General features: G+C 48.2%; 4 protein-coding genes across 4 annotated transcripts; 2 read left to right on the top strand and 2 right to left on the bottom strand.

The window, feature by feature from the left end:
• Positions 1 to 4,178: 4,178 nt before the first annotated feature.
• Positions 4,179 to 6,080, top strand: N7517_002291 (Zn(II)2Cys6 transcription factor; the record flags this gene model as incomplete). The annotated part of the gene is made up of 3 exons (XM_056720021.1): positions 4,179 to 4,678; positions 4,728 to 4,816; positions 4,879 to 6,080. The coding sequence occupies 3 exons, from the start codon at positions 4,179 to 4,181 to the stop codon at positions 6,078 to 6,080; spliced, it is 1,791 nt and encodes a 596-aa protein (XP_056584156.1).
• A 1,142-nt stretch (positions 6,081 to 7,222) lies between these two features.
• Positions 7,223 to 11,226, top strand: N7517_002290 (putative ABC efflux transporter; the record flags this gene model as incomplete). The annotated part of the gene is made up of 2 exons (XM_056720020.1): positions 7,223 to 10,475; positions 10,553 to 11,226. The coding sequence occupies 2 exons, from the start codon at positions 7,223 to 7,225 to the stop codon at positions 11,224 to 11,226; spliced, it is 3,927 nt and encodes a 1,308-aa protein (XP_056584155.1).
• Positions 11,227 to 13,848: 2,622 nt separating this feature from the next.
• On the bottom strand, positions 13,849 to 14,394 carry N7517_002289 (putative extracellular thaumatin domain protein; the record flags this gene model as incomplete). The annotated part of the gene is made up of 1 exon (XM_056720019.1): positions 13,849 to 14,394. The coding sequence occupies one exon, from the start codon at positions 14,392 to 14,394 to the stop codon at positions 13,849 to 13,851; it is 546 nt and encodes a 181-aa protein (XP_056584154.1).
• A 1,865-nt stretch (positions 14,395 to 16,259) lies between these two features.
• On the bottom strand, positions 16,260 to 19,504 carry N7517_002288 (Sec23/Sec24 family protein; the record flags this gene model as incomplete). The annotated part of the gene is made up of 6 exons (XM_056720018.1): positions 16,260 to 17,083; positions 17,139 to 17,576; positions 17,633 to 17,973; positions 18,024 to 18,121; positions 18,171 to 18,425; positions 18,479 to 19,504. 6 exons carry the CDS (start codon positions 19,502 to 19,504, stop codon positions 16,260 to 16,262), a joined length of 2,982 nt encoding a protein of 993 aa, XP_056584153.1.

Here is a 19,504-nt window from a genome sequence, read left to right as displayed (position 1 = left end):
GGGTGGTTCCACGTTGTTGAAGTAAAAGGTTCGCCATTTCTCGTACAGTAGAAGGCCGGGGGGCAGATCCACGAGAGTCCATAGAGAGAACCCATCTTTGAAGAGATTCCTCTTCATATTCGGTCAATTTATGCGAATTTGCGCGACAAATCGCGCGATTTTGGTGGCCACGTAGTCGGTCTTGAAGTGTTGAACGTGGTATGTTAAAAACGCGTGCCACTTCGCGAATTGAAGAGATTTCTTTCTTTTTAAAAGCTTCAATAGCTAATAAAACCCTACCCTCTTGCTCTGCTGAATTGCTAGAGGATTGGGAGCGAATTGGTGGCATGGTGCGCGGTTGAATTGACTAAGTGCTAATCTATGGACGCGTTTTGGGCTGGGTGGCCGGCTGGCTTACATGGCCGACTCGCTTACCGATTACGTTAACTAACTAACCTAACTAAATATACAATGTAGATAGCTCTCTACTCTCTCTTTCCTTCTTTATTCCCAGCCTTTTTAAACCTACCGAGAGAGTGACTAGTCTGGGTGCCTTCATTGTCCTTTCTACGACTTAATTTCAAGGCAAGCCTACTCCAGTATCTGGGATGATTTTATCCGCCTTACGACTGTGCAAGATAACCACCTAGAACCATGACATCTTGTATGACATAAGGAAGAATAGTAATGCCACACTTTAGGCTGCTAATTTAGGCCGATACATGGACAACCTAGGGTTCTGGAACTACTCGAGAGCAGATATCGACACGTCTTATGAACGTCTAGCAACGAGACTTCTCACTATTTAATTTTGCGCATAGGGCAAATAGATTCCTCACAGACAACAACAATATGGCTGAGATCTGGCATTGTTCCAAAAATTGGCAAACAAGAATTGGAAAACATAAAGTGGGTGTATCCAATTATAACCAAAGGATTTCAGCTCATGCCCCGGAGTTACATCTCCGAAACCATTGAAATGTGAAGCTTTGGATTCTCATGATAGGAATAAGCAAAATAAGCCGAGCCTTGATTGAACCTCTGTTTGCAATTTTGAGCGATCTGGGAGAGAAGAAAGAAGAAAGTTGGAATAACTTTTTTCAACTGTCGTATCCACAATCCACAAGCTCTAATGTCGATCATACTATGAGTTAGCCCATGTCATATGAGAAACCCAAAAAAAACCACTCATTTCTTGTGTCCATCTCTTGTCTCGGAAGGGATACCTTTGCTTCCTCTTACATAATTTAAATGCAGTGTTGCCCACGTAAATTTATTGATTCTGTAGCCATGAGAAGGTCAATCACAGAGGGATTGTGATATAGTCTTGGCAGCCTTTATTGTCAGTCTTGCATCTGAGTAGTCCGAGCTTTGTTTGCTACAATATGTAGCTAGGTCTTTTACATTTCGCATATGCGTCATATTATCTTGAAAAGGGACATGTTTCAGATTTTCACAGATTTCCCTCAAATCCCAAACCTAGTTTGGAGAATAAGAGCTCGTGACCAACACCGACAAAATATTCCTACTGGGGCTGAAAAAGAACAAACAGAACCAACTCCAAGCAGGTGGAGCAAAACGAGGTCAATTTTCCCTGTATGGAGTATATTATACGGAGTACAAAGTATATTGGAAAGGCCATCAACTGCGCATTTTGGATAGTTTAATTGGAGAGATCGGCTGGACAAGTTGAATGGAGGCTGTGTGCATCCAATAGGAAGGTCGAAGCTGGATTTGTTTTTTTGATGATCTGACTAGTGTCCTGCGCAAGACGGCACGACGGCAATTCATTCGATTGTTTTTGATTGGTATATTCAGCATCATCGGACCCAGCAATGGTCGTGCAGCAGTTCCGGTGGTGCCTGGCGGGATTTCCCTCATGCGGCGAACGCCGGTTAAACAATCTCTCCTCGTGTCCACATCCACTTGTTGGCGTGTAGTAAGCCTTCTCTCGGAGAACCCCCGATGATGATTGGGAGTAACTCGTTTAGGCAACCGCCTCGCTCCACATCTGTACGGGGAGGAGGTCAAAGATCAAGAGAGAGAGAGAGAGAGAGAGAGAGAAAGAGAGGCCGAGAGAGTGAAAAAGTACGGAAAAGATGGTCCAGACCTGAACCTCGGCTTAGTTACTATATTGGTCTACGCCCTGGTCATATGGTCCCCTATTATCCGAAAGCTTTCTGGTTTCGTACCCCGTACTCCGTACTCCCCCAGGGACATATAGCTCATTGCCTCATACCCCTTACTCACCAGGAACAAGATACAAATTGAAAACTCCCATGGATATCTTTTATTTTTGTTTTACTTCGGCCCCACTGGGCGGGAATAACCGTTGACCCGCCGTGAACCGTGAAAGCGGATACACTTCTTTGTTGGATTGTATACGGAGTACACATAGATGGGAGAAATAAAGAGGAACACGGTGCTCCGTACGGAGTAAGGGCAAAGATCCCGATGCGACAAAAAGAACCTCGCGTTTCCCCATATTTTTAGCGAGATCATCCGTATAAATTGCCTGACTCGTTAGCGGCACATACCGTCATCGAGCCATTGGCCCATATCGTTGGTCCACCCCCGTCAGATCAATGGACTTGCATAGTCGATCTCTGAGCATTAAAAAAAAGAGTTGAAAGTCCAAGAATCTAATTGACCTTCTCACATAGCCCAATCCTAGTGCATAGAGTCCATATGAAACCCCCATACGTAAGCGGAGAAGCTCGGACGTAGGAACTAGCAGGGGTATGAAAATCATCTCTGCCGCGTCTCAGCTGATCAGTCGAAATGGTTAAAAGGGTTAAAAAGAGGGCCCCAACATTAGCCCGTTATTAACTCCAGTGTGTTTCCTTGTTGGTCTCCCGGCAGATCCATGGAAGCATTGCGTGTGTACTTTTGGTGACCTCGCCACATTCCACCCCTTTGGGCTATCACAGGTCACAGCAGGATGAACACAAATAGAAAGGAGTGACAAAGCGAAAGAGTACCGATCCTCTACAGAACATTGCGTATATTCTATAGGCGGAATGAAGGGCGACGGATTCCGAACCTTGTCGATTCCCTGCAGCGGATGTCCGTGCTAGAAGATCTGGCCCACTCTTTACCCCAGATTTGTTGTCGTTACACAAAAGGAGATAATAATCGAAATTAAGTGAAAATTTCAATATGGACGGGGATCGGGCGCTTAGACCCGAACTATGGGAATGGTCCCCGAGAATAGGAGATCTCTCCCCATCAATTTCACCGGACGCGCTTCTTAAAAAAGAGAAGAAAAAAAACAAAAAAGAGAAGAAAGCTTCGATAGTGCGGGGAGTGGCTTATACACCAGCTGAATGGTTCGTGGGAAGAAAAATTATCTCTAACTAATTCTTATTAGTACACATCATTCTACCCAAAGGCCGCGGACCATGCATCATCACATCCGGGGTTATTTGTCTTGGCCCCAAGCTTTTCCCCCCCCAAATCAAGGGGGAATGTCTTACAGGTTTTACATCTGGAGTACATAACTCGTGACGAATCATCCACGTTATTATAGGAACATAGCATGTCTTATACATGGATGTACTATATAGACTAGACGGAACCTCCGGCCCAAAATCGTATGAGGTATCCCGTATAATAGTACTAAGAATTCAAGGTCGATCCGATTCCAAGGCAAGTCAATTCCCGAGAAGAAAAAAAAAAAGAAGAAAAAGCAAATAAAACGCAAAACCCCATAACGATGCCCTTGTCAATTTACTTTTTTTGGGGCTTCTTCACTGCAAATCAGGTCAGATCCAACATGCTTGGCAGCCTCCCCCGCATAGAAAGTTGGGAAGAAAGTACGTAGAATTATAGGGAATTTATACAATTTATAGAATTTATTTTATTTTATTTAAATGACTCAAATGGTTTAAATCTTAATATTATAAATTTATAGGCCTTCATAATGTAGTGAGTTTTCATTACGCATTGAATTCAACCAAAGTCCTATATACCTAGTAGAACTCTTATATTAATATATCCTTAATATCCTTCAGATCGGACTAGATTTCCCCCTCTTGACTATTTTGCTGGATAATTCTAAAAGTGTATTCCCTGATCACACGCACTGTGGTGGACCAAGCACATTTTCCCGTATTAACTTCCCCCCTCCATTTATACCCGATAGTCCCCCCTCTTGTCAGCATTGCGCATCTGGGCTCTTATCGGATGCCCTTTCTTCAATGTTGTCCATGCATACCTCATTCTTTACCCACTCGGATTTGAATGACGAGATTCTGGAGAGAGAAAGTCGTGACAACCGATCGGATCTACCTTTATTAGGGATTCGTGGCTCCATAATCCGAGCCAGCACGTCCAGCGCCAGTACCGGCGGTAGCACTGATGATGCCTCGGTCGATTCACCAGATTGGAATGGTGAGAAATCACCGTACGACCAGGACCACCTGAAGGGGTATTCACATTTCGACCCGGCGCAATTGGATCATATTATGGAGATACCCAAGGTGGAAGAACTGGAAGAACTCGATGATGACTTGTTGAGTATCAAACAGGCGGATGTGGAGTCGGGCGCTCCCGCTGCTGTCCCACGGAAACGTGGTCGCCCACGCAAACATCCACTGCCCGTTCCTGGAGGTCAAGCCAAGATCACTAAAGGTCGCTCCAAGACGGGTTGTATTACCTGTCGAAGGAGGAAGAAGAAGTGTGATGAGACAAAGCCTGCGTGAGTTGTGTTCCTTCCAAGTGGGTTGTCTTGGTCTAATAGGGGATAGTTGTCAAAACTGCCAGAAGAATGCGGTCGTTTGCGAAGGCTACCCACTCAAGGAGATTTGGAAGAGTGGGAGACAAAGACTAGCTGATGGTAGGCGCATCTTACATTTTGATTCTGACTAGAAATGATACACTAACTCCTTTTTGTATCAGTAGCTCGATCCCAGTCTCTCACAGCCGTGCCGCGCAGCTTACCCCTCCTCATCGACGGCATCGAAACGGACGTCGACCGTCGCTTCTTAGACCATTTTGTCTACGGTTTCAGTCGCGTACTGACACTTATCAACGATGATTCGAATCCCTTCAAGGAGATTCTTCTCCCAATGGCGACACAACATAGGGGGCTGATGCATTCACTAATGTGCTTGTCCGGATCGCATCTCTCAGGTCTGGATCCTGAACCAAAGCTGAAGGAGCGAAAATACTTCCACTTCCACCACGCTATCCAAGATTTAAAAGATAATATCAATGCGTCATCATCAGCCAAGAGCCCCGATGACAATGAGCAACTGCTAGTCGAGGACCCGATCATCGCATCCACCATCGCCCTCAGCTTGAACACCATCTGCGAAGGCGAAACAAACGGCGAATACCGACCGCACATGGATGCAGCTCGGTACCTGCTGTTGTCACAACAGCCACGGAATGAAAAGTTCCGCCAGTTCATCGTCGAGTTCTTCCAGTACCACGATGTCTCAAACTCCCTTACCTCGCTTGACCGCCGTCCCAACCTCTTGCACAACGATCTGCATATGCCCAACTTCGTACCCGGTGTCTCAGCGGGCATGTTCGTCGGTGTATTCGACGGTCTCTTCAACTACATTTCGCAGATCACCCAGCTCCGCGACCGTATCCGCGAACGCTTTAATGAAGGCTATGAACCAGCAGTGGACTACCAGACCCTGAGCGAGGCGGTTTCTGTTGATATGGCCATTCGCACTTGGGAGACTTCGCACGAGCCCGATACACCGAACTGGTGTCTGGCCCAGCTATACCGCCAGTCAACCTGGGTGTACCTGTATCGGACGATCCGGCCCTCGCGACCGAGCGATAAAATCGCGCAGGTCGTCGACGACGGACTCGACTACCTGGACCAACTGCCACAGGATGCATCCGCTTTCAGTATTGTGTTGATGCCGCTGTTCCTGCTTGGTTGTTCTGCGTTCTTGCCCGAGCAGCGTGAACGCATTACGCAGGGCTTCGAGAATCTCAAGTCTTACTCTAACCTGCGAAACATCGAGCCTGCTTTCAAGGTTGTCTCGCGGGTTTGGGAGATTATGGATACCCAGATGCAGGATAGTTGGGACTGGGAAAAGATTATACGTGATATGAATATGGATTTCTTGATTACTTGAATATCTTTCCTCCCATATCTTGCCTTCTTTCCCATCCTCCCCCCTCTTTACCTTTGATACCCTGTCATTTTCTATTTACTCTACCTTATCTCTTTTGCTCTCTCCTTGTTGATTACCGTCTTGGAAAGGGGATTCACCCTTTGTCTCCTACCGTGGGGACACGATGATCACCCCTCAGATGAGGCTGTACTATGCGGCGTTTTGATTTCATTGTTACTGTGATTGTGATGCATATTTGCATCTTGAAGGGGAGTATTACGATTACGTTTGCATTTATGTGGTTTTTTTTTCTTGGCTTGCAAGCATCGGTGCGCCGCGGACTCTCCGTGTCAAAGGTGTATTCTCTGGCTGCATTGCATTGCATGGCCAGATACAGGTGCCAAGTCGGTCATTCCAAAAAGCCCGCCGATTCAAAAAAAAAAAAAAAAAAAAAGGGCCGAGTTGGTGTTATTGTGTATGAGTGATGTCGAAAGGTCGACTGGATGATCTCATGAGTTGGATGCGTTGTTATGGAGAAATGTGGCCTGGTCTGGTCTTGTTATTTGGTTTAGGTGGTTGTATATATTCGAATTTCCCTTGGGGGTGGTATAATAGGAATCGGGTCTTCATCCTTGTACAGTATCGGAGTTGTTTCTTTCAGGTGTATTGGGCAGGGTCACCGAGTCTAGACCTTGGATTCTTGCATCTCACTTTATTTCTTTGTTCTTTTACTGGTTAAGGACATGCCAGATTAATCTTATGCATATATTACATCCGGTTTAAAGAGCAGTTAAATTTTCTAAGAGTCTCAATATGTTTATGTTATGTGTCTTTAAGTCCATATTATTTGAATAGCATACAATATAACTTAGTATAACAGGTCTCCTCGCTTATGCAAGGACCACGTTTCAGTCCATTCGCATTAAAAGAGAGGCTGAGTATAGTCTGGGGAAGGTCCGAGGTAAGGAGAATTGATTTCAGCTGAAATGAATTTAGACTTTCCAACCCGTCCCATTCAAATTTTTTTTAGAATCCGGGGTCCTGCGATCATCACACTCCTTGAGTTCACCTGCATATTCGAACAGGGAAGTCTGACTCGTAGAAATATGACCTCCCAAGCTGCTACGTGAGTCTGCCCAATCTCGATACCGGCAAAACCCACCATGGAAAAAGATGAGATCATTACCGAGTTGAGCGCAAAGCAAAAGACTCTCCCCGCAGATGTGAGAGACACCGTATACAATCTCTCTCTGCGCGCGGTAAATCCAGTATGCATCAAAGTCCGCAACCTATCACTCGAGGTCAACACTACCCCACCAATATGGGAGACCTCACCATCACAGATCTGGCAACGCTTACGGGGTCAAAGGCCCTCAAAAACCAGCAAAACAGTCCTGGACAATGTATCCGCCTCCATGCCAAGCGGAAGCCTAACCGCCATAATCGGAAGCAGTGGCTCAGGAAAGACCTCCCTACTCAACTTAATGGCCAACCGAATGAGTCTCTCCCGAACAAACACAGGCGGAACAACAACCTTTAACGATAACCCCGATATCGCACGCATTCGCAGCGCCTACGTCATGCAAGAAGATGTCCTCATCCCAACACTGACAGTCCGCGAGACACTGCGTTACTCGGCGGACCTCCGTCTTCCACCACCAACAACTCCAGCAGAACGCCACGCAATCGTGGAACAGGTCATTCTTGAACTAGGCCTAAAAGAGTGCGCAGACACCCGCATTGGCACGACAGCCCACAAGGGCTGCAGTGGTGGCGAGAAAAGACGCACAAGTATCGGCGTGCAGCTCCTAGCGAATCCATCCGTGCTTTTCTGTGACGAGCCAACGACCGGCTTGGATGCTACTAGTGCGTTCCAGATTATCAGGACTCTGAAGCGTCTCGCACTGGATGGGAGGACCGTTGTTGTCTCGATTCATGCGCCGCGCTCTGAGATCTGGAGTCTTTTTGATAATGTTGTTCTATTGGCCAGGGGAGCGGCAGTTTACAGTGGTTCGGTGGAAGGGTCCTTGACGCACTTCGAGGAGTGCGGATATGTTCTTCCGCCGTTTGTCAATCCGGCGGAGTTTTTGATCGACCTTGCTGCCGTTGATAATCGGACGGAGGAGCTTGAGGCTTCTTCGAATCTTCGTGTTGAGCGACTGAGGGAGGTGTGGCGGTCCAAGCAGACTGTAGTTACAGATACGGAGGCAGAGGGCAAAAGAGAAGAGGAGACACCGAAACCTGAAGTCGGTAGCTTTGATACTGGAGCTGTGAAGCAGGTCTCATTTCGTCGACAGTTCAGCGTTCTGACGTCTCGCACTTTCAAGACTACCATTCGTGACCCGATGGGTGTTGCGGGTAGTCTCCTTGAAGCTGTTGGAATGGCTGTCATCAATGGGTGGATCTTCCTGCGGCTTGACGAAAGTCAGGCAGGGATTCGCTCACGGCAGGGCAGTCTATACACTGCTAGCAGCTTGAACGGCTATCTCATTCTGCTGTACGAGACCTATCGGCTGACAATTGATATTCGCCTGTTTGATCGTGAACGCAACGAGGGTGTGGTAAGTGTGCCAGCTTTCCTTCTCAGTCGACGAGCAGCTCGGTTACCATTGGAGGACCTTCCCGTCCCGTTGATTTTCTCCCTCATCTTCTACTTCATGGTGGGATATCGTCTGGATCCGGGACAGTTTTTTGTCTTCTTCATCCTCACCCTGCTCACGCACTACATTGCCGTAACATTTGCTGCGGTGGCCATTGGTGTAGCGCGGAGTTTCCCTGGAGCTAGTCTGGTGGCAAACCTATCCTTTACGCTGCAATCCTTTGCGTGTGGTTACTTTGTCCAGTCTAACCAGATCCCGGTCTACGTGAGGTGGTTGAAGTGGTGTGCCTACACCTTCTACATATTTGGAGCTTTATGTGCAAACGAGTTTATCGGACCCAATGGCTCGGAAATGGGGCAGTTCTACGCCTGTCCATATTCCGATAACCCTCTAGACCCGGCCTGCAAGCAATACACCGGGCGCTACATTATGGAAAGCCTGGGAATGCCGTCCGACTGGATCTGGCGGCCTATTGTGGTGTTAGTCGCGTTTGCCATTGCTCACTATCTCGTCGCCGGTCTGTTGCTCCAATATAATCGCTTCGCCATAGATGTTGCCCAAGCACGAAAAACCGAAGGAGACCCATCTAGTGGGAAATCTAAGCTCGCTATCCGCCCGACAGAGGAGGCGCGCAAAGTGGCAATATCGCTTGACAAGTACGCCTTGGATATTGAAAAGAGACAATACCCCTGGAAAACCGCGAAGCTACTACATATTTTGAAACCCATCACGGCTAAGTTCCAGGCAGGAGAGCTGAACATTATCATGGGCCCATCTGGAAGTGGCAAAACATCACTACTCAACTCCATAGCCCACAGGCTGCATGGGTCCGTAGGGACACAATACCGCGTCCATGGCAACATGCTATACAATGGCGCAGTACCCTCAGAGAGTGTGATCCGCTCAGTGACATCCTTCGTAACGCAAGACGACGACGCACTGATGCCCTCACTAACCGTCCGAGAGAGTCTACGATTTGCTGCAGGCCTACGCCTTCCAACCTGGATGTCACGCGAAGAAAAGAACCGACGCGCAGAAGAGATCCTATATAAAATGGGACTCAAAGAATGCGCCGACAATCTTATCGGCAGCGAGCTCATCAAAGGCATCAGCGGCGGCGAGAAACGACGCGTAACAATCGCAATCCAAATCCTCACAGACCCCAAAGTCCTTCTCCTCGACGAACCAACCTCCGGCCTCGACGCCTTCACAGCAATGTCCATAATCGAGCTCCTCCACAGCCTCGCCGCCGAAGGCCGCACTCTAATCCTGACCCTCCACCAATCCCGCTCAGACCTCTTCACCCACTTCTCCCAAGTCCTCCTCCTAGCCCGCGGCGGCTACCCCGTCTACGCAGGCCCCGGAACACAAATGCTCGCGCACTTCGCCAAGCAAGGCCACGAGTGTCCACGCACAACCAACCCAGCAGACTTCGTCCTGGATCTCATTACGGTCGACCTCCAACAAGCAGACCGTGAACTTGTCACGCGCGAGCGTGTGCAGGGTCTCATTTCTTGCTGGCAAGATAACCCCCTCGAGCTAGGGCTAGACCGGCAGACGTCACAGATTGCCACGCCTGGAGAACTGGGAAGTCTTAAGCGTCAGATGCTGCCATTTCGCGTGACGTTCCCGCTGGTATTGCGTCGCTCGATGATCAATTTCTGGCGACAGCCGCCGCTGGTTATGGCGCGGTCGATGCAGATCCCGGGGATAGCGATTATCATGGCGCTTTTCTTTGCGCCGCTGAAGAATGATTATGCGGCTGTGCAATCACGTATGGGATTTATTCAGGAGTTTGCGGCATTGTATTTTGTTGGTAAGTTTACTCCATTCTTCCCCAGCTCTCTTCGCTGGATGTCCTTTTTAAAATACGCATACTAATATCCCCAACAGGCATGCTCCAAAACATCGCAATCTACCCCAGCGAACGCGACGTCTTCTACCGCGAAGAAGCAGACAACTGTTACACAGCATCAACATTCATCCTCAGCTATACCGCAATCGAAGTCCCCTTCGAAATAATCTCGTCCCTAATCTTCGGCGCCCTAGCCGCCTTCGCAGACAACCTCCAACGCACCGTAACAATGTTCCTCATCAGCACATTCAACTGTTTTTGCATAATCAGCTGCGGCGAGTCCGTGGGCATAATGTTCTGCACGCTATTCTCGCACGTCGGCTTCGCAGTCAACGTCACATCCATTCTACTCTCCATCTCGACCATCCTCGGCGGCGTCATGAGTCTTAATGTCAACAATGTACTGCAAGCGCTGAACCACCTCTCGCCGATTAAATATGCCATTGCTAACCTGGCACCGTATGCAATGCATGGTCAGGTGTTTCATTGCTCTGATGCTCAGAGGCTGGCTAATGGGAGTTGTCCCGTTGATTCTGGTGAGCAGGTGCTTGAACTCTACAATCTGGATAAGAGTGGGCCGATGAATGTTATGGCATTGGGTGTTTGTACGATTATCTATCGGGTTGTTGCTTATGCATTTATCAAGGCTATGAGATCGCATAGGCTTATGGAGCAGTGGAGGGAGTGGCGGGCTCAGAGGAAGGCTAGATAGATCTGGGTTTCTTTTCTGTGAATACTGTCTGTTTACATAGTTGAGATACCCTACACATGCGATTTGCTTTCTTTTGAGATGTCTACACTAGACTCGACGATATCTTGATAATGAAGTCTTAAGAAAACAGTTCAAGGGTTGAATACCAATCCTATCCTGTTGACTTGGACATGCATAGCGAGTACTGTGTTTCTATGTATAAGTAAAACCTTAGAAAGTGCAGCATAAAAGGAAGAGCAACAAAATGCCTCATAGGTACTTAACAGCGGGTGGCCTAGTGGTAACATGCATGTGTACTACGAGGGAAGTGCCTAGGATCTTCCACTGCCTGACTGTTCCGGTTCGACTCCGGTCGTTCTCGCGCTAATTCCCCTTTTTTACATCTTTATAGAAGATAAATGTAGAGCCTCAAATCATAATTTCTGCCTGAGGCATTTGGCCCCACCCAAGATTGATATAGCCCTCCTCTCTATTTCCTTTATTGTTTTTGCGCTTTTCACGCTACTAATAGCCCCGGCTTAGGCCGTTGAATTCACAAACAAATGCTGTGTTTATGCTACTTTGCACATAAACACGTCTATCACGACAAACGAACATATTAGTCACGTGACACCTCTGTTTGCTCTCAACCATCTTGTAGTTAGATCGTTTTCGTCCCCAGATATGTATGTATATTACTTCGATCCTATTCTTGTCGGCTTTTTATCTGCAAGGCTGGTACGGAGTATGTTACTCCAGTTCACTGGCAACAATGAAACTTTAATCCAGATTCACTTGATATCCAAATAGATGCCTTGGCTTCAGCCACGCTAAAAAGAATGGTGACAGAGAAACTATGTACTATTCACTACTTTGAATACCAAGATACCCAGCTTAAGCAGAGATAATACTGACTGTTCGAATTTGCGTGATATTGACGCCTGGTCACGTTATCTATATGTTCAAGCCGTTAGGCATCAAGGGCTGCGATGTGTAAACGTTACACAATAGTTACACACTAGTTAGTTACATCGGGAAAAGCATATGTTGACTAATATGAAAACTTAACAAGTGAAAAATATGACCTGCCTAATTGATCTCCGGTAATCAACGGTGAAGCCTGTGACTCACAGTTCCCGAGACCACCCGGTACATCCAGGGCAACCGTAACAGGCATTAATTCGCCTTGCTAAACACGTATTCAATGAAAATAGAGTTGGCCAAAATGTATACCCACCTTTAACAATGGTTCTAGACTGCGTAACCAAGAATTAAGCCACGCCGAGTGAAGACCGGCGGTCTTGGCATCGGGTGTGGAAGGTTTAGAACGGACTAAACGGCAAAAGAAGTGGGAAAAAGGTTTAAGCATAACCAAGTCCATTGGATGAAAGAACCTTAATAATCAACTTCTTTCAACCGGTTCAACCCCATTAGTTCTTTCCAAACATTTAGGCGAATATTTCCATGGTTGACGATGGATGGTTCAACCAGATAATCAATATCGCCTCAATAGGAACAGTTCTGTCAAACACCGTCTGCTGGTCGTGAATGGATAACTCGGCACTTTGAGTTATGTACCTGCCTACTCCACGTGTACTCCATAGTATACTCGTTGTACAGCATATATGTACAACATAGCAATCTATAGCCCTATGACGAAACTAATATGATAAAACCGCGCACTAAAACCTGAATGACAACACCGTAAATATTGTTTAACAACGTAAAATGCAGATCAAAGCAGATCATAGCCAAATTAATACGCCTCGGTCCTTTGAACGAATTTTTTTTTTCCACCAAATCGAGGCTTCGAGTCGGAAATCTCCAATCGAAAATCTTGAGGACACGCAACCCCTCAGTGGACACCTTGAACGCCATCCGCTCATCCGACTGGCGGAGGATCGACATTCTGTACAATGGACCTGACATGTGGAGTTAGATCTACGAATAGGAGATTTGTGCGTTGGGGTCCCTGTCCATCACTTGTTCTAGATTGCGATTATACTTGTTCTTTGTTTGGCGTCTTCGTGGTTCCACTATTATTATATTTTATGTGATCATTTGTGGATTCGGGGATTTTACCTGTTTGCGTTGCTGTCTTTGGGCCTTTTTCAGGGCTTTTTTCTTTCCCAATGATTTCAAGTTTTCAAGTTCCTTTTTTTCCTTTGCTTTTAGGCAAATAGTTAAAAGTTAAATGTAATGAAGTTAAATGTAATGTTAAGAAATTGGAAGGTTTTTGGTAAAGATCGTATATTTCGTGTAAATCTGTAAATCTTCAAGATCTGATGATCATCTGTCTATTCGCAAGTCTATTTTTCTCCCCCATGTATAACTCCCATTTTCCATATTCAATCCCAAGTGCGGGGGGTATTCCAAAACCGTAAGAAATCATAGCTCGTGACGAGACATCCTGCCCCAGCGGGAATCAACCTGCTATAGATGGGGAGAAGACATGTCGAATCAACCGAACATGTTGCATAAAAAAATCACCAATCTCATCTCAAAAAAGCATCACCATCTCGGGTAATATATGAAAAGAAAGAAAAAAATCATCTGCCAACTAGGGCTAGATGCGAGTGTGAAAGGTATAAAAACGAAAGGATGCACGGTTCAACCGGCAAAAAGTCAAAGCACAGGACGAATCTAGGACTGGCCGAGAGTCAACTCAAGAGCAGTGTCGATGGGGCAGCCGTGGGTGGCGTGGTCATCAGTGGGCTGGAGGTAAGCAGCAGAGCAAGCGGTGTCACCAGCCTTGCAAATGGCCGTGGGGCAAGTGGAAGTTTCATCAGAAGGCACGACGGAGAAGCCGAAGTCTGTGAACTTGTTGTTTCCGGCCTGCATGTCGATGCAAGACATGTCCCAGAAGATGGTGTCGCCGGCCTCGGTGTACTCGAACTGAAGCACATCGTTCTGTTCAGGGTCGAGGGCCAGCTTGATGGAAATGCCACCACCGTTGGGGTTGGTGCGCCATGTCTCGGAGTAGGTGCCACCACTGCTGGTGATGGTCTGCATGGGACCGACGTCGCCGGCCACGGACCAGGCGTAGACGTCCTGCTGGAGGTTGTTGGTGATCTTGACACCGCCGCCGTCACGACGGACCATGCCTGAGCGACGGACCATGTCCTGGGGAAGAGCTGAGGCGATGGTGGTGAAGAGGGCGGCAAGGCCGAGAGTCTTGGTGAACATCATCTTGAATGAGGATTTAAGATAAGATGTAGAGAGTGATATAGTTGGGATATTTGAAACTGATCGACAGATGTAAAGAGTGTAACGAGAGTCAATCTCGAGACTGAAGAGAATGAATATAAAAAAGGATAAAGAAGGAATGTACTGTTTGTACTTGTAGTGAATGTGTTGAAGAATAGAAATCCCCGGGGTGATCGAGGGGGTTTATATAGGTTTTGATCTGGGATATCGCATATAGGTACACATGGCAAGAAAACGTGCAAAAGCCACCCACACATTCGAGCCATGGATCGATTCAGGGAATTGTGGGTCAATTGAAAGGCAAAAAGGCGAATAAAAAAAAAAAGAAATTCCAGAAAAAAAGAAAGAGTGGAACCAAGATCAGGGCGTCTCGCCTCCAGTTTCGAGTTTCAGAGCCCAGGGAGATTCTCAGGGCATGTAAGAATGCAATATATATCAGATATGTAAGATATATACATCTGCTTATAAACTGCAAGCATTGCTACCAAGGGCATCACCGCTTCATGTACATCGTATATGTACGTTATAACTCTATGTGTAGGCCCATAGTCTAGGCGGTTAGGTGCGTGGGTATAGTAACTTCTGTGTGTTTCTACAATCTACCACTAGAAACTACCCCACTAACACCTGAAATCCCCAATAAGATTGTGGCAATAGCGCCCACATCTTCTCGCCCGAACAAACTCCTTGCCCGGAAACCCCACGTCATGTCCATCCGGGCCTCCGCGGTTCTTCCAAACAGATCAAAGGAACCGATTCACAAACTTCGAACCAGCAAAATTTCATGGCAAAGAACATGGAAGAAATTCGGCTAAGAGGCTGTGCAGCCACTTAGCTCGTATTCTCGCCAGGAACCACTGGGGGATTAGAGCTCATTCTATGGTGGCCACCACATGGAAGTTTTCTATCCCATTCCTTCGGATTACATTCGGGAGTTGATTGAATAAAATCTGGAATCTAGAATTAAAGTCAAAGGGGGCAAATATTAGCAATATCGAAGAGAAAGGTGTATACTTTAGCATCATAATGGTGGCAAGTAGGATATTACTAGACAATCTAGACAATTATATGCAATATACAATGTAGTATTCTAAGGATCAGTTGAGCCAGTAATAATATCTCCTACAGATTACTATGATTACCAATCCAACTGGCCTGTCCCCCATGTCCAAGATAATTACTATACAACTTATCCCGAATAGGTAGGGAGCTGACACTCCACAGCTTGGACCATTTTACAAGAAAATCCACCTGCATACAATATTGGAATAATCTTCGGTGTCAAAGACCCTGAACCTATGACCCATTTAGCAGCACCCCCGGGGCCCACCAGACGCCTCTGACGTTGATCTGGGCCTTTATGATTGACCGTACCTTGACCGTACCTGGCGATCGAGTCTGGATTCTTTTTGGCATTCTACATTGTACACGGGATATTTAGTTCTAGAACTCGAACACCTTAAATAGTTTCAATAGGTGTGGAATGTATGACCATGGCATTTACCATGTGCACGGAGATTGTGACACAAACTCGCAATAATAAAAGAAACTACCCCTGGTATACACAAATGATTTCTCCGTCTCACAATTATTCTGTTTTTTGGCCCCCTGTTGAGCTCGGGGTACTCCACTGCCTAGGTGCCTCTGCAAGCCACTGAAGTCAGCGCCACAGTCACCCGTGGACCTCAGTATGGGACATGCTGGACCCCTACCCCCATCAAGCCCCCCACCAATCAAGCCCCCTCCACTTTCCTTCTCTGCAGGTAAGCTGCAGAGTCTAGACAGGAACCAACCGGCAGAAAACGGTGCCTGACGGGGGGTTAGGCGGATGATCCCGGATCAGGCATCTACCAATACGGAGCGCGCATGGCCGACAAACTAGCCAATGCGCCTTCGCCACCCTCGTCTTTCTTGCGGTGACCAGCCAACTCCAAGTTAATCTGACGGTGGATGTGCACAAGCCAGTCCACATAGCTCTGGGCCTCGTTATTCCGGTCCTCCAGAAGAAGTCGGGCGAACTCGTATTCCGCCCCGTCCAGGCCTTGCCGGGCCAGTTGGATCGCTACGGACTTGGACCCACGCACTGTCGACAGGTACTGCAGCAGGTTACGCACCTGTGCGTTCAGGTGCGTCTCGAGCACAGGCAGGGCTGAGGTGTTGGGGTTCAGACCCTGAAGGGAGTCCTTGCCTGGCCCGAATAGATCCTCCAGTAAATTGGGCGAGACCTGCGCGTGCAGCCAGAGTAGGATTGCCTGGCCGTTATCCACAATGTAGACACCACCTTCTTCAATACGCGAGAAGCTGGCTCGCAGGGAGGGCGGGATTTGGAGCTGTCCGTGCTCGTTCGCAAAGCCATCTTCCGGCTGCATGTTGTGCACGGGGATAATGCGAGGGTAGAGGTACAAGGACATTTCCGTGCAGCCCATTGACCGGATCATGCGCATGTCATGCACCCGTCGGTCTGATGACTCGGGTCCACTTTTGAATGCTCTTGACTTGACCAAGCTAAGCATGTACATCGAGAACTCCTTCAGGTTCTCAGGTAGAACCAGCTGGCCCGGTGGGTGCGAGCCGGAGAAGATCTTGCGGTATCCGCTGAATATATCGACTGTCTTCTCTGAGATATTGGCTCGGATGTCCTTGAGGGTCTTATCCAGAGTTTTCGAGGCGGCTATAATGGTATCAGTATACATAGTCAATGTCTTCTAATAGAATTGTCAACTTACCCTCTTTGGCAATAACCGAGACCACGGCATCCTGATCGACAAACTTCATCGTCTCCATACCTCCTTCATTCACAGCCGCCACAACGTTGATACATCGGACACGACGTTGACCGTCTGCGGAAGTGTAAAGCAAGGCGGCCTGGAAGTGCGCATCCAGCTTGGGATCAAGTTTCCCGTCGTAGCTGAAGAGCACGCCAAAGGCCTTGTCGGCATCGACACCGGCAATCTCCAGATCAGCACCGAGTGTGTGCTGGACAAAGTTTCCGTGGTAGGCGGACACTTGGAGTCCATTGGAGCATCGGACTTTCATTAGGGTCTGATATCCCGTCTCACGAGTAACGGCATGAGTGATTTCATGCCGCAGCTTGAGAAGATCGCGCGGAGCATGGAAATTAGGGTAAAAGAAGGTCTCGCCTCCGGTAAGACTAGAAACATGTCCTATGGACCAAGTTAGCTGATACTCCGTATAGAGCGCAATGACGTCTTCAACATACCAATTGTTGCCACATCGAGGTAGGTGCCACCGGGGGCTGCCATGAACAGATCCAAGCCCACGCCAGCTTCAGCCAACTTGCTTGCCGTCTTCTTCCAAGCTGGGTTTTCTGTGGTGAATAGTTTCCGTTCCCCATCCGTTCCATGAACTTTAGGATCTTCTCTGACTGACAAGTGCCCCGGACCGCAGGTAGGTAAGCTAGCCAGCGCGCAAACGATCTTGCCACCTGTAGCCTGCAGTGCGGATAGCGCCGAGTTCAATGTCGGCAGCAAAGCTGACTCAGGGTTTTTGATAGAAGAGAACATTTTGGGTATCCGGCTGAGAAGAGAAGTGATCACCGACCTAAGCATAGTTAGTAATCCATAGGAGACTGGGAATAATTGATCACATACTTCGATTCATATGGGTCCACAAAGAGACCTTCACTCAACGGCACAAATGGCTCATCCATATCGGTCATAACCATCATTTGAGCTTGTTCCAATGACGCCTGTGAACGTGTTAATAGACAAAAGCGTCGCAGAGCGAGGAACACATACGGTCAGGTTGTAGAAGTGCACCTCCTTATCATACGTAACGATGCCAACCTTCGCTCCAACGGGCAATTTTCGTGATGATTCATCGCCTTCAGTGCCCTCTGATGGTTCATCCTCATTGCCATACAGAGCATCATTGATACCTGCACAAACACCCTTGAGGAATCCCCGATGAACCGACTCCCGGCTGACATCGATCACAAAGAGGGTTTGAAGGCCTACCGGCTCCTTGATCCAGTATTCCTTCGGGACTGTAAACTCCACAGTTCCCATCAACAATTCAGGACGCTGCATGCGATCCACACGCGCACCGGACGGGTCCAGCGGCGCAAAGTATTCGGGGGCGTATCGTTCGGGAACGTGCACATATTACAAACGAACTTGCTGCCGCCAGATCGGAAGGACATAAATGGGTTGATATATGTTCGGCATCGTCGGCATCGCGGGGGACCAACATCCCCGAAGTCCAGCACGGGGATCGGTTGTTCGCCAGGATCCAGAGGCGCGAGGGGCTGCAAGATCATGCCCAATGGCAAGCCGGTCGAGGTAAGGAAGTCAGAGGCGGAGGGAATGTTGTTGAGCGTTAAACGAGCGTATTTAGGAGAGGAGTTACCCTGGTCCTGAGCCACGAACGGAATCGCCGCTGGTGGGGGGAGGTGTTGGTCCATTGTCGGGTAGACATGGTTGAAATAGTACTGAGCGGGCAGGTCACGCGATCGTGGGATACTGGGAATATGCTCTGGGTCAATTCGGCCTGAAGTAGGGACAGAACCTGCACCACTCGGCATGCCAGGTATATCGGCGACAGACTGTCCAGATACCAACCCCACCGCCGGGGAAACTGGTCGCTCAGCATGCTGATTCAAGCCCGTGTTCAGGAACTGCGAATGTTGCTGTTGTTGCTGCGGCTGCTGAAAACCTCCTTGATCCATTCCAGTATTAAATCCTTGCGCAGGGGGTGCTGCACCACCCCCGATGTCGTGGTGAGCATGACGGTGCTTCTTCCGATGTGTCCTGGCCCCCGCATCTGCTGCAATTCCCAGCCCGCTCATCTGAGAGGATAGGCCTGCCACACTAGGATCTCCTGCTGCACCCATTGGCTGTTGTGGTGTATTGTATGCGATGCCGGGACTCGCCAAACCCGGTTGTTGTGGTGAGCCGTAGGCGGGCCACTGATTCGGCGCTGGGTTGGCGTAAGGCGCTCCTGGTTGTGGAGGCGCGGCGCCGGGAGGATTCCCAGTAGGATGCTGGTGAGGGGGAGCTTGAGCCATGTACTGTGGATTGGAGGGGTCGGCAGATCCCTGACCCATTGTGTTATACATTGAAGGGTCGGCCAT

The sequence above is a fragment of the Penicillium concentricum genome, assembly GCF_028827145.1.
Source record: "Penicillium concentricum strain IBT 3081 chromosome Unknown utg000001l_segment0_segment0, whole genome shotgun sequence".
NCBI classification, from domain to species: Eukaryota; Fungi; Ascomycota; class Eurotiomycetes; order Eurotiales; family Aspergillaceae; genus Penicillium; species Penicillium concentricum.
Note: the sequence above shows the minus strand (reverse complement) of the source record. Positions and strands in the feature narration are given on the sequence as shown.